Source organism: Pleurodeles waltl, chromosome 2_1 (genome assembly GCF_031143425.1).
Source record: "Pleurodeles waltl isolate 20211129_DDA chromosome 2_1, aPleWal1.hap1.20221129, whole genome shotgun sequence".
In the NCBI taxonomy this organism is placed as follows: Eukaryota; Metazoa; Chordata; class Amphibia; order Caudata; family Salamandridae; genus Pleurodeles; species Pleurodeles waltl.
In genome coordinates, this window is record NC_090438.1 from 769,331,014 (window position 1) to 769,346,555 (window position 15,542).

At 44.1% G+C, this 15,542-nt stretch overlaps 1 protein-coding gene across 1 annotated transcript in view; it reads right to left on the reverse strand.

The window, feature by feature from the left end:
* Positions 1–10,629: 10,629 nt before the first annotated feature.
* The window catches only part of LOC138260233 (ATPase WRNIP1-like), a 331,454-nt gene continuing 326,541 nt past the window's right edge, over positions 10,630–15,542 (reverse strand). The window contains exon 6 of the mRNA XM_069208528.1: positions 10,630–10,923. Within this exon, the coding sequence (XP_069064629.1) occupies positions 10,651–10,923 (273 nt within the window). The 3' untranslated portion in view covers positions 10,630–10,650. The remainder of the gene's footprint in view (positions 10,924–15,542) is intronic.

Consider the following 15,542-nt stretch of genomic DNA (forward strand, 5'->3'; position numbering starts at 1 on the left):
TTGCTGCAACGGACGAGAACTTTTTTGCAATGTTGTCCAGACGGCATCCCTCTCTATCTGGCGGGGAGGATATTGGTGTTGAAGGATTTTTTGAGCTGCGTTGTGCCTCTTGAGATACCACAGAATCCGGCTTTGCCTGCCCAATTAAACAAATTGGAGAATCTTCCAGGGCTTTTTATTTTTCTCCAAACGTGGGATTTGAGAAGGTATTGTAACTGGGTTTTTCACTGCTTTCAATCCTTCTTGCCATATAAAGTCTACTATAGGTATGGCTCTAACTGACTTTTTTGATGGTTCCTTAAAGTCATATAGGAAACAATCTATTTCCTGAGAGAGAATGGGCAGTTTGAAACATTTAGCTGCTCTGTCCATTAAATTATGGAATCCCCCCTATGTCCTCTGGGGGGGAGGGGATCCACTGGTCCTGCAAACGGTGGTGATGGCGTAGGCATCAGGTATTCGTCCCACTCACTAGATGTGGTCTCTTGTATTTCTCCCTCTTCCCTTTCTTCATCTGTGGACTGAGGGTTACCCTGAGGTGGTTGGCCGAAAGGGATGTTTGCATCCGGTCTGAGTGGTGTCCCTGAATGGCTATGGATAGGGGTCCGCAGTCCTGCTTGCAGGTTATACTGCTGTGTGATCTGGGTTGTTGGTACTGAGGGTGGAAATCTTCTATAGTAGTCATGCAACATGTTTTGGAGGTCTGCCACCAATGACCTTGGCATAGGGACAGAGGTGTCTCTATCACCATGTTCGGAATACAACAGATCTAATTGGACTTTTGCTGAATAATAGTTGTCCTGATATTGATCATCAACATCATCATCCAGGTCTTGACATTTGACGTTGTGACGCACTGTTTGCCACTCCAAACATTCCTTCATCTTGAAAATATATACGTCATCATCGTCATCTAATAGGTGTGGAGGAGGATACGGTAATACTTACTTGGGTCGTCACCGATTCTCTCGTCACTGTGTCCATCTAAGACAGTTGCGTCATCGACAGCTCCCTCTGAGTTGTCTTTGATGTGTGTCTCATCGACGGGTCTGATGTCAACGTACTCTTAGCTGGCTTGTCCCTCGTTGAAGATTTCCTTGTTGACACATGCATAGCTGTTGGCTAAATAGCCATAGACGTTGTCTATTCATAGATCTTTGCTGTTATGATCATCAATGAAGGTGGCGATGATGTGACTATCATAGGGGACACTGCTGGGGTGAATGTCAACGTGATTGTTGCTGCTGTTGTTGTTGTTGTTATTGTAGACATGGTCGTCAATAGTTTCGTAGTTCGACAAGCCTTTTTTGTCAGTCTGCAGGGCATATCTTTTTGTTTTTTTCGCTGGTGAAAAAGACAGAGAAGCACTTTTTGGAGGTGTTTTTTTCCACTAATGGCATTCTAGGTTCTGAGTGAACCTTTTTTAAAGCTTTTGACTGGGTTTCTGAAGATGATGAGGCATAACTTTCCTGCCCTTTTTGTTGTTCCAAAGAAAGGTGTTAAGAATTTTAAAATATTTTTAGGTGGTCCTGCAGAAAGTCTCTTTACTTTTAGGCCTTTTAAGAGATTGAGAAATCTGTGAGGGGGTCTACCCTCTCTGTCTTTCAGGGTTTTTGACTGAAGGTGCGACAAATTTTGCAATCTCTCACCTTATGGTCTGGATATAGGCAGTATATGCACTTCTTGTGGGGGTCATCAATATGAGGTCTTTTTCTCCCATAATTGTCACAAATTCTGAAAAGTCCTTTTTTAGTTTGCTGGGATATCCTGTCCACTGGAAGTTCTGAATATCTGAGAGAAATGTTCCTGTTAGAGCAGTTGTAGAGAATTGAAGCTAAGCAGAGCTCAGGAAGACTTCCCTTAACATGATGTGCGGTAGAAAATATGAGGGAAACCGCCTCTGTGGGAAGGTTCGGGGGGGGGGCTGTCCCCTGATTGGTTGTAGTTCGGATTTGGTTCTTTTTTTTTATAGAAGAATATGGATAGGCTATAACAGTGCCTTATATGCCATTGAGGCATACTGTTGTACACTTACTGCTATGTATATTTAAGGTTACCGTGAGACTCCCACCTCGACGACGGGGATGATTCAAGCATGTGAATCTATGAAAGATCCAATACTGCAGAACTCTGGATACCTGTGGCAGGGTGGATTTACTTGTTCTCAGGTTCAAAGGAGACTCCACTGTGCTGGGTTGGACTCTGGAACCTTCTGGTAGGAAACAAAAAAAACAAACAGTGGAAATGGTGGAAAGGCTAGTGAGAGACAGAAAGGAATAGAAAGACTAACAGAGGTATAAGACACAAACAAGATATAAAAAGGAAGAAAAGACTTGGCAGACAGGAGGAGCGAGACAGGAACTGCAGGATGCCAACCTGCTTAACCCACAACACTAATGAAGAACCCCACCTTGCTTTAACTGTGAGGAATCTGCGAATCATGACCCAGTCCCAGAAGGAGGAGTGAACATCAGCAGAGATAATGTGGTGCACACTAAGAGTGAGAAGTGGTCGAGTCCTTTTGCCACTGGAGATTCCTGCTGACCTACCATAGTTCAGGCAAACTCTGGCTAGACTAGGTGGGTGTTGGGCACTGGGATCACCAACAGTATAGAGAAGAGAAAGGGGGTGGGTATTGAGGCAAGCACCATGGATAAGACAGTATCCGATTTCTCTTTCCCACACTCAAGCTGAAGAATGAAAATGGCAAGATAAATATAAATACATGGACAAAGCAATAGAAGCCAAGAGATTTTAAGTAGAATACTTTGTTACAATAAGACTTACCTGGTGTAATTTTCCCGGAGGATCAGTGCTGGCGGGGAAGAAGGCCTCATACCCGAAGAAAAACCCTGTGCTGAGGAAAGAATTGTGAGGACTGTTTAAGAGAACATTAATAAACTCATTCATTGCATTAAGACTTTCTTTTTGTGTTCCAACATAAGGAGAGTATATACTATTTCTTTGAATCTTTACACAGTCTTAGCTGTTTTGTTTAATCCCACGTCTGCAATACCTATCCACTTAGACTAGTATGGGTCGATTAACATGACATGAGCCTGGGTCTGTCCTGTTCTTCCTCAAAAGTTTAGGCAGAAGTAGCAGCAATGGAAACACATACATCAGTCCTTGTTTCATTCTAGCTGGAGTGAGTCTCTGATAGTATGCCTAGGGGAAAACTCCAGCGCACACAATTGTTGACAGTGCCTGTCTTCGACCTGAAGACTGCTTTTAACTGTTGAAAGGCAGACTCTGTGGAGACATTTGGAGGAACAAGGTTTACTCAGTAAATTCCTACGAATTCTGATAGATCTGCATAATGGAACAAAGCAAGGGTAAAATATGGAAGTGGGGGGAATGCACTGATGAAATCGAAATACACACAGGAGTTAGATAGGGGGGTGTTCTTGCTCCGGTATTAGTTAATATCTATATAAATGGAATATGCAAATTCTTCATTAATCTCAACCTTGAAGTTTTCAAGATCGGGGATGACCACATCACAATCCTGCTTTTTGAAGACAATGCAGTACTATCAGCTCGCACTGAAAACGTAATGCATCGTCTTCTAGCTGGTTTTGAGTCGTAGTAGGAAACTTACTATCAATACGGACAAAACTAAACTTAAGACTATAAAACCCAAAGTAAAGCTTACACCTACTTCAAAACTTATGGCAACCACTTGATCGAGTGCCATTCTAGGACTACATGGATATATGTATTCATTACCATTTCAACTGGGCAGAACATTTAGTGAAAAGCAATGTGACTGAGTCAATAAGCTGGTGCTGTATGAAGATTTTCAAAATAGGTCTAATCAAACTGCAATAATGACCTACAAAACAAAAGCACCTGCAGCAAGTCTGTAAAGTCCGGAAATATGGGGCTATAATAACAGTGCCTGCTCTTCAAGTTACAGAGAACTCTCTATGCAACGTATGCTCCGTTTAGGCCCCGGAACTCCAATGGCTGCATTAAGATTCAACCTGGGCATGGCCAAACGAGAAGACCGTACAGCCTTTAGCCCTGTTTGATAGTGTGTCCGCATGTGGTACAGCCATTCTCTGGTCATACTGCAGAAGGTTTTTCAGGACATTCAAAGTACCCAAAAACATGCCTTCTTGTCATGGTTCAGGCACATACAGAACATTCTTTATATCAACTGGGTGCGAAGATTTATGGTATAAACCAGAAGAGATGAGTAAGACCACCTTACAAATTGTAAAAATAAATAAATACAATAAAAAATAAATAGAAAAGGCAGTACTGGGATCATGAAAGGGCAAAGGAAGTAGCTTTTAACAAACTACCTAAAGCTCAAACCGGCGTCTTCCTTTGAGTCCTTTATGGCTTGAATTTCCAGTGCACAAAATTGTGATTTTCCCCGTGGAGAAAAGACCCGTATATCCTACATGTATGCTTGGAACTCTGCAGTTACTGTCATATATTAAAAAATGGTCGAAGGCAACATACACCACTTCAGATAACTGCAATTGTGCACTGGGCGGTCTAGAAAAAGTTGTTCGTTTCATGTTTTTATATACTAACACATTGCAAGCTTGCAGGTTCTTCCTGTGATCACCGTTCTTAAAATATAGCACATAGTGTTGTAGATAAGCCCTTGATCTCTGCTATAGAACCGACCTGAAGAAAATGTACTCAACAGAAGCCATGTACATCTATTCCGCCTGGAAAATAACACACTTAACGCCCGGTCTTCTATGTGACTGCATGGTTTTGGTCTAGCATTATTACTATAGTTCGGCTTTTTCCTTGCGACTTTCTAGTGTTTGCACCTAATGCAGTGTAGCTACAGTAAGACCTGCAAGCTACTTTTGTGGTCACAGAGTGTGTTTTTTTATATATTTTGTGTGGCTTCGACAGAAACTGGGTTGATAATCAGGACCGTATTTTTAGTGGGCAGCCTAAAAGGGCTGTACTTAATCATTTGTTTCTGAATATAACATTTCTTGGATTGTACTTTGTACCAAAAGCTTTATATTTGTAAGAACACCAACTTGCACTTTATATTTACTATGCATTCTAGCTTGTATGGCTTTTTAGTTTAAACAATACACTTTGGGCCTGATTCAGACCTTGACGGGCGGCCAAGGCCGCCCGCCAAGGTCCCGCCGACAAATGACCGCACCGCGGTCAAAAGACCGCGGCGGCCATTCATACATTTCCGCTGGGCCGGCGGGCGCTCTCCAAAAGAGCGCCCGCCGGCCCAGAGGAAATGCCCCTGCAACGAGGATGCCGGCTCCGAATGGAGCCGGCGGAGTTGCAGGGGTGCGACGGATGCAGTGGCACCCGTCGCGTATTTCAGTGTCTGCATAGCAGACACTGAAATACTTTGTGGGGCCCTCTTACGGGGGCCCCTGCAGTGCCCATGCCATTGGCATGGGCACTGCAGGGGCCCCCAGGGGCCCCGCGGCACCCCCTACCGGCATCCTGTTCCTGGCGGCAGACCCGCCAGGAACAGGATGGCGGTAGGGGGTGTCAGAATCCCCATGGCGGCGGAGCGCGCTCCGCCGCGATGGAGGATTCTGCAGGGCAGCGGGAAACCGGCGGGAGACCGCCGGTTTCCCGCATCTGACCGCGGCCGAACAGCCGCGGTCAGAATGCCCTGCGGGGCACCGCTGGTCTGTCGGCGGTGCTCCCGCCGACCCTGGCCGCCGGGGTCAGAATGACCCCCTTTATGCGGATATTGATTGACAGTGCCTCTTCGACAGCTGCAAACAGATCTAACAAACCCCATTGGTCAAATATGCTTTTTTGCCACCTTAGGGTGGAGATGCCAGTTATGATCCACCAGCCAACATCTGCTCAACTCGTTTGCTTTGGCATTCAGCAATCCTGCATGCTGGTTTCCTACCTGAAAAGTTCAGCTGGCACATGATCCAGAACCCCACTCTACCCTTCTTGTCACAGTACCACATGGAGGTTGGGTTGCCCATGAGAACCCACACCGATCTCCTCTTGATGGATGGCAGGAAGTCCTTCAGGGGCAGATGAATGGCCTGCAGTTCCAGTAAGTTGATGTGAAGCTGATCTACAAATGGTGACCAGAGTTCTCTGATCTCCACCTCCCCAAGTAACCACCCCACAACCCAGCAGCAACGAGTATCACCACTGTCAACTCTGGGAGGGGAAAGAAGTGGCCAGCTGCAGGACAAAATGCACTGTTAGCCACCACTCCAAATGTTTCTGAAACCTGCTTGGTGTCAGAAAAGAGGTCATGACACTCGACAGATTGGTATTTCAGGTTCCACTGCGAGCACACCTGTTCCACCTCATATGGTTGACATGGAGGATACACAAAGATGAAAGACCAAAAAGCATCCGAACTACTATCAGCTGGATACCAGATCAAGACGGAAATATTGGGATTACACCCTGATTTTCCAGGACACATTGCTGCAAGTGAAAGGTCCTGGACTCTACAATTCACATGATCAACCCAATGAATGGAATTCACTGTGAGGAAGTCAGGTGAGACACTGGTTTGTTTATGGTAAAACCTACCAATGTTAACATTTCTGCCACTGTCAAGAGACAGTACATGGCTGACTGCTGTGAGCCCGCACTCAGCGGCCACTTGCCAAGAGGCGCTGGTAAGGAGTGGGGGGAGGCATTTCAGGGGGTGCCCACAGGAAACTGGAAATGCTCCTAGGCCACTTTGATCCACAAGTAACACCTATAGGACTGCAAGACTGGTATGTGAAAATATGAGTTCTGCAAGTGCAAGGACACCATTCAGTTTCCTGGGTCCATAGCGGAAAAGATCTGAGTCAATAGGAGCAATATAAATTGTCCTTCTGGAAGGCGGTGTTCTTTTTTCAGAACAAGGAAATAGCGAGAATGACCACCTTAATGCGAGTATGGTACTCTCTCTATGGCACCCTTAGCGAGAAACAGACACTTCCTGTAGCAGGATCTCTCCTGAGATTCCATTTGAAAGAAAAAAAGCTTAGGCCGTAGCCTGCTTGTGCAATTAGTAAGACCCAATTGTTGCAAGATGTGCGTCACTAACCTGGGAGAAAGTACTGGATTTGGATGCCGACTTAGAAGGCGTGCACCACTAACTAAAGCAACTTGGTGGTTGTTGTAGTGGGGGAACAGGTGTTAGATGACCGGGCCTCTCCTGGCCTACACATCTGCAGGAGTGATCCAAAGCAGAGTCTGCCATCTCTCCGAAGAGGAAAAACCTATCAAAAGCAATGCCCATTAGAAAAGCCTGCAAATCGCAGGGAAAAAAAACATCAGTGGACCTCATCCATGCATGCCTAAGAAGGACAACACTGGTATCAACTGCTCTGCCAAGAGATTCCATTGTACCCCACCCTATGCAGATAACATACTTGGTCAAGTCTTGTTCATCATGCATCATCTGAGCCCGAGAGGCCCTTAATTTGTCAGGGCTGCTGGCATGATCTGGCTGGCCATGTTCCAAAGGGTGTATGTGTACTGACGCAGTACACAGGATTGCAGTGCCAGACTGGAGGAGGAACACATGATTGCCAAAGGCACCGACACTTTAGGATTCTCTGTCCAGAGGGCTGATTGCAAATGAATTAAGATTCACCTTACCGAATGCGGCCTGTACAGTAAGGGTGTCTCGAGTTGGTTGCTTGGTGAAAAAGTCTGGTTCATTCTGCGTCAGTCTCTGACATCAGGCCACTGTTCACAAATGGGTAAGAACATGATTTTGTCAAGGTAGTAAAGAGAATATCTGACAGAGCATCCTTAAATGTGAGCAAGGGCTCATACACTGCTGGCCTGGGCTGCAGTACTGTAGTCAACATTTGTCTCAATTAATAGCAACTGCAATTCTAGTACCTCATCTTTCCTCTGAAGCACCACTGAGACGAGGCACTTCCTTGCGATGCTGGCTCATGTGGAAAGCCAATCTCTATCTCAGGGGAGGTATCAAGCTCACTGGCATTTTGTAAATCAAAGTACAGGGCATCATCAGTTTAATGAGGAGGGAGTAAGTCATCCTCACTTCTATCATCATCAACAATCATCCTGGGCTGTACTCTGCTCTGGCAAAGAGTCCGAATCAGAGCCGAAAGAGAATGGAGCCTCTGCTGCTAGGTTTGACATGGCAGAGACAGAGCATTAGAGTTTGAATGCATGACAAGAGTTTCTTCTTTTATAATCTTGTATAATCTTGTAGCAACACATTGGTCGAGCTCAAGCAGATGTCTATTCAGGATTCAACAAAGATGGCAGAAACAGGCAGCCCTTAAGCATGGATCTAAGGGCTGGAGTGGAGGTCTGTACCAGAGTCTGTAGGAGCCCAGTAATGGGTCCCAGTGGTGTAGGGGAGGGACCCGCTGCCCCCAGCGGGATTTGGCTGTGGGCCTGTGCAATTCCACAGAGCCTTAAGGCGTACCACAGGCAGACGGAAGCACACTGAACATTTGCAAGATGGCCTCTTGGAAGGCCTTGATCTGCTGCAGGATTGATGCTGGCCTGGGAAACTCTAGGTGCATCGTAATCAACTGAGGGATGTGCTCCAGTGACCTCGAAGGGGTACAACTAAAATCTTATCAGACTTGCACCTACCTTTTGGAGCCAGATTGGCAGGATGGGGTAAAGTCCTGCTTCGTTTTTTATGATTGCATTTAGATTTTGACTTCGACTTCCTAGAAGACCTAGTGTGGGAAACAGTGATCGCATGAGCCGCCCTGATTCTGGGACTTAGTGTTGGCCTTTAACTTGGAGCAGGATCTAAGTGAAGGTCACAAATTCTTGTGTTCGGAAACACAGCTTCACCTCCTAGTTTTGAATCACCTGCGAGTGCATTACATCGCACTTGGCACACAATTTCAAGTTGTGGTTTGGATCCTCTAGTTTTTAGAAGAGATTTTAAAACGGGATGTGGACAGCAGGAGGTGGTCTTGATACGGAAAAACGCTGCCAAAGCTGCACAGAGTACTAGGCCTTTCTTCCTTACCTTGCATGAACACTCACAAGAGAGCATAACTTAAGGTTACCCCATGGCATGCATCAAATAAAGTACAGAAAGCGCAAGGCCAAAGAGGGCGATAGTGGCCAAGGTAACTAATACAGGCCATTTGTAGCTAAACAAAGATCTAACATATGAAGAACTGGTTACATTGTCCCTGAAAAAAAGACATTGGAATTGCTTCAGTCCCTAAGAATAAACAAAACAATGGGTGACACAGAGAGAAAATGTATTGGCGAAAGGCCCGGGACGCACAAGAGAGCATCTTTGGCCTCAGTACAAGGATGCTTTCAAGTACGTTTCAACCGAAATCCAGATGATGGCTGAATTTTCAAACAAAGGAAAAGAAAAGCTCTTCCCCCTCTAAATTCTCCAAAACCATTAGGACTTCAGTTTTGCATGCACTGAACTCCACCAATGGGTACTTTGCCTTAAAATGAGTTGTAATTATGAAGCTACTTTCTCCCCAAAGCATCAAAATAACACTAGGGGTGTGTGAAATGGCAATTTTTTTCTCTTACAAACTTCGTGTAATTCTCACGAGTACTGTGAAACCCACCTGTAGATAGCAAAGCATTATGCATGTGAGTTTTCTCACCAAAATCAAGCCTTTTCTGTCTCTTCGAAGTTGATTAAAGGACAAAAAAACAACACCCACCGATGCATATCTTCCCTTATAAAAAGTCTGCACGCCCTACTGAAGAGGTGCCTGCAAACGGACAGTGTTTGCATCCCTTTAACATTACAGACTCCTTTATCTTAACATACATCATTTCCTGATTATGAAAAATGTAGTTCCTAACCTGTAAGAACATTTTTTTCAATAAGAGGCGGAGGAAGTGCTGCCATTAAAATGATGCCAAGCAACTGACTTGGCGGCTGTTTAACTATGATGCCTCTGTGAACAGAACAACGGGCATAAGAGGAGAGTGGTGGCACCTATAATTTTAATTGTTTGTTAGTTAACAGTCTCCACTTGACTATTCTGCTTGAGTCCCTTTTCTTTTCTGCTTCCTACATCCTAGATCGAAGAACATAGCCTTGCTGGAGCTTGCAAGGTAACTATGGTGTACATCTGTCACAAGTAACAGTTTCCTCTCCACATTCCCAATTTACAGAAAGAAAGACCACAATAAAACACCATCATTTATGTTTTATTTTGATACTGCAAAACTTCAAATAAAGGTAAGTGATAGAATAGAAAGCATATTGAGTCGAACCTCTATACATCCTACAGCTTACTTGGAGAGCATGCAGTCCAATTCTATTTCTATCTGCCCGGTGGAAGCACACATCATGTTTAGGGTAAATTGTTTACCCAGTCAATGGGAAATAAAATACAATAATCAGAGTTAAGAGCTTTTGTGTTTAACATAAAAAACTTGTTTGAATATTATTTTGTACTATTCATTTTTAAATCAGAATTATAGTGCTTTAGTTTTTAGTGCAAATTGTATCGATCTCATCTATGCAGGAACAAATCCTCTGCTGCAAGGTGGGCGTTCATCAAGGATTTCAGATTTTGCAAACGAGAACATCATGAGTTCATATATTTTCGCTATCTCTATGTCACAGACAACCATCAAAATGTCTTTGGAAACACCAACTTTATGTACGTTCTGTTGAAATGAATAAAAAAAAGGCAAATAAAAAGGTACCACAGAATGGGTAGGCTGTTAATGAGTCTTCTTGAAAAAGTTGAGTCCTCTCAGTTCCTCAGAAAGGTAATCCTGATCCACAGGGCCCTTGAACATGGGGTTGTACTTGTATCCCTGGCCGTAGCCCAAGCCCTTCATCAGCTTGGTCGGCGCATTCCTCAAGTGCAGTGGAACAGGCGGAAGCGGCCCTTTGTGATTCTTCAAGCAGGCCTTCACATTGTTGTATGCGCTGTACACCTCAATGGACTTCGGTGCTCTGGCCAAGTAGGTAACACATTGGGCTAGTAAAACCTGAAAAAAGAAAAAACTACGTAAACAAACAACCTCTTCATGAATTAATGTTCTTATGCACTCAATTATTTGAATGACCCAGTCTTCCTTGGAAAATAAATGTGTTATCTGATACTCAATTGCTCAACTAAATGCAGGTTACTGACTATAATGCCATTTGTACTATTAGATTCCAAAGATTCCACTCACCTGGGAGATGTCTATGTAAGTCCCAGTAGTTGGAGTGTTTGCCAAAACGTTTGTGTGGCATTAGCACAGTTGTGTTTAGTTTAGGCCTATTAGGGCTGGATGTAAGACAGACATTCAGGCTAGCCTCAGACTATATAAATTTATCTCCTCTTATAAAAACTGCACATAAATGCACTGTCTGGATCCTGTGAAAACTTTGTATAGAAGTATGCTGGAAACCACTGCCCTAGCATATGCTCCGCCCAACCCAGGCAGAAGCCCAGTCCACAAGAACTATACATTCAGCTTCGTCTTTGGGTCCAACTCCCCTAGGTGCCTGACAGCTAACTATTATTGGACCACAGAATGGAAAACCTAACTGTTTAAAGATGAAAAAGGCGGAGTAAGGGGTGCAAGAAGACTTGAAGATTGGTAGCTTAATGGAACCTTCACAAACTCAGACAAGAATGATTTTAAGCAAAGGAAGCCCCCACTGCAGACCTTTTACCCGGAGAGTCCTATATGGAATACACTGAAACCGAAGTGCCCGTTGTCGTGCTTCTCTATGAAGCAAGCTCGCAGGGACCCAATTCCTCCACAGGGCAAAGGGTGCCCTGTCCAGAACAATGGCTACAAGAATTCGAATTTTCAAACACAGATACGGATGCCGCACTCATGGCCTCTAGAAGACGCAAAGTCCTACAGCATGAAAACACAAACAATAAGAATATTCCTAGACTTCACATTTAAGGCCCAAAGGCAGAGACATAGCTTTGACTAGGTCAAGAAGATCCTAGGATGATGGGAGATAAAGTATAGGATGATGCTCCTGGTGAAACTGCAGATAGAACAGAATGGAAGACCTTGCTTTTATGACTCCAGAGGAGGCCTGGGACTAGTCAGAGAGATGGCGGCCAGCGAGCAAATGGTGAGAAAGAGTAGAAGAGAGCAAGAATACAATAGTGGTAATGGCAGACCATAGGAGAGAGATAGCAGTTCGAAATACCTAGACCAGGAGAGCAATGTGCAGCTGATAGAACACACAAAGAAATTGAAGAGGTTTCAAACCAATACGGTCCTATGTACAATATTGACAGGCCGGAAGAAGAGAATTGAGCCTGGGACAGGACAGAAGTGGGCAAGTGTACACAATGTTAGACTTTAAGGGGGACACACACAAAAAGAAGACAGTCTCCGAATTAAGGTAGCTTAAGGTTATTGTAAAATGATGGGGAAACAGGCATTTCGCAAGATGGGGAATCATGTTGTTTTAAGATTGACAAGCAGGGTATAGGGGAGTGAGGAGAAGGACTGAGCTTGGGGTACAAGTTTCAGAGGTCTGAACACTTCCGGGGCACTGCTCAAGTTAACATACAGTCACAAAGCACTACAACACCAGTAGACAGGGGATGAATAATGCTAAGTGCAGGACAGTTAATACATCTCACTCACTATAAATGTACACAAGAACACAAGAGCAAATTAAGGTAATTTCCAAATATGTTAATTAACTAGGCAACAAAGTGAAAAGGGGAATCCTTATGCAATACCTAAAAAGGCATAATCTGAACATAGTGATGTTGCAGGAAACACATCTTAAAGGAAATAATTGTAGGATTCAGGAGCATTCAGATTCAGGAGGAGGAACAAAATTAACATGAAAAGAGATACCATACGTCCCCAACAAAACATGAATATAGAGGAAACCTATATAATACAAGTTGGTCACTGGGACAGACTGCTGACTAATTTATGCACCACCCAAGAATTACACGACCACCCTTAAATTCCTAGGAACCATACTGTTGCAATTACCTTATATTGGTGGGGGTGTTTACATTTGGTGGCCAACGAAAAACTGGATACAAAACATCACAGGGAAGGGAAAGAGAGAAGGGCATATTAGCCACTTTCCTAGAGGACATGGATGTAACTGATATATGGATAGTTCACAAGACAGACCATTTACCTGCTACGTGGGGTGTACAACAACTTTCATCCATAGACTACCTGTTAATGCAAGGCATTCACAAAAGGTGCTTCGTAGGGGCACATATAATACCGAGTGGCATATCTGATCACTCGCCCAACAGGATCACACTTAGAGGCCGAAGAATGGGAATTAGAGAAAGATGGTCCATTTACCCATACTACCTTTAAAACAGAGAGCTAGTTAACAAAACAAAAAACAATTATCATCTATACTTTGATGAAGGACACGGTGAACTCTGCTTTCACACTCTGGGAGACATACAAAATTGGTCATAGGGTAAGCACTATATTTAAATGCAGGCGAGAAGAAAAAGTAAAGGGCTTGGAAGGATAGGACAGAATCAGAAATCCACAAAATGGAGGCAAGCCTACATCTTTCAGAATAAGCAGTGCGAACCCATAAACTGAATATCGAGACCTAGCTGAGAACGCCACATGGGCAATCTTTCTAGTTTCCCAACGTAGTCTGTGCAATATAGGCAATTCATCAGAGAAGCTGCTAGAGGGTCTGGGACAGAGAAACAGGAATAGAAACTGGGTTCCAGAGGCAAAATTGACTTCAGGCCAGCACAAGCAGGGTAACAAAAAGGTGGCAGTCATACTAGCTATACACTACAAGCAATTGTACAAAGACTCATTCAGCACAATAAAGGAAGTGATGGAATTATTTAAAGATATTAAGCTCCCACAGCCCTCGACAACAGAAGAGGCAAGCACTAGATACTAAAATAGAGGACAGTAAAAAGGAATCAGCAATTAAAGGTCTGCAAAATAGCAAGGCTGTGGGACCAAATGGTCTGCTAAAAGAACTCTATAAAAGTATGGCCTGTAAATTACAGATGTTCAGGGAAGCAAAGGAAAAGGGATGCCTTCCCCACCACCAATGATCATCTACAAGAGTGACAATACTGAAAGAGGGTAAGCCGTGGGAGGAATGTTTCTCATATAGGCCAATATCACTGCTTAATGTGGAGGCAAAGGACATCATTAAGGTACTGGCAACAAGGCTGAGAAGAGTCATAACAACCCTTACCCACTCTGACCAGCAGGGCTTTAGACCCCCAAAAAAACAAAATAGCCTCAACCTCCGAAGAATGTATTGAAGCCTGTGCTATACAGAACAAACGACCGAGCCGACAGTACTGACATGAGACGCCACAGTAGCATTTTACACTTTGAATTACACATACATGTTTGGTGTGTTGGAGAAAATGGGCATGGGCCCCAAATTTACAGACTGGGTAAGATTACTCCAACAGCAACCAACAGCAATGGCTAAGGGTTAACGTCACATTGTCCGGGGGCTTCCACCTGGGCAGGGGGACTAAGACAGGGATGCCTGCTCTCATCAATGATTTCTGTCATAGCACTTGATCCGCTGGTGGCCTGGATCAGGGAGGACCCCATGGTGAGAGGACTCAGGTGGGAAGGGACATGGGATGAGAGTATCTCAATTTACCCTGATGACATACTACATGTAGGTTACCAGAGACAACAATTCCCAGATTCAGACGATGGAGGGCATGCAAACCATGGACTGGTGCAAACTCACAGACAAAGAAGTGTATGAGGGGAGGGGGAATGGCAGAAGACAACTGGCAATCTTGACAGCAATACAGGAAACTATTCCTACCTAATTTAAAATGGCATTGTATAAAAGAACATGGAGGGGGAGTGTCCCATGGTAGGGTTAGAGTACTGAACTGGAATGCACTGCCTTACGGTTGTATGGCATTCAAACCACATACCTTTACAACACATTCCTTTACCATGCAATACCTTTACATTGCAAAGCCTTTACCACACAAGGGCTTTACAACAAAAGTTAAGTATATTTAAGGTAAACTCTATATATTACTTAGCAGTGGTTGCCATTAGGTAAATTCTAGTTAGGTCTGCTTTTCCAAAGAAAGAGCAGTTTTTTGTTTGCCAGCAACTTTGATGAATCCTCACAAAACCTTCCAAAAAAATAAATGTTCATCCACCTCAGCTACTTCATGGAAAGTTTCGGGGTGATCTGTCAAGCGGGGGCGAGTAAAAAGGGGGGTCCTAAAATGCAAACGCCCCATTCATTTTTCATGGCCTTTTTTTTTTTTTTTTTTTTTTTTTAGACCAGGCTACAGCAAAAGCTACTGAATTGCATTGCTCCAAGTTTGGCAGGAAGCTTGATCTTGGTCCGCAGATTGTGCTTTTCGTGATTTGGTGTGAGTCCGTTCAGTGGTTTTTGAGATATTAAGGTTGGAACAAATCTATATATTTTGATGGTTGGGCCCGTGAGAGTCTCTCGAGACTCTTGCGGGAGCAGCAGTTTAAAAACCGAGTGTTGTGATTGGCCCAGGGAGCTTTATTGCTCTTAGGTCAACTCGCTCTTGCGAGAGTCAGACTCCTGTGAGGGGGAGCACTCTGACTGGCTGCCAGCAACATGGGAAAAATGTTGCTGGTAGCCATTACAGGAATCA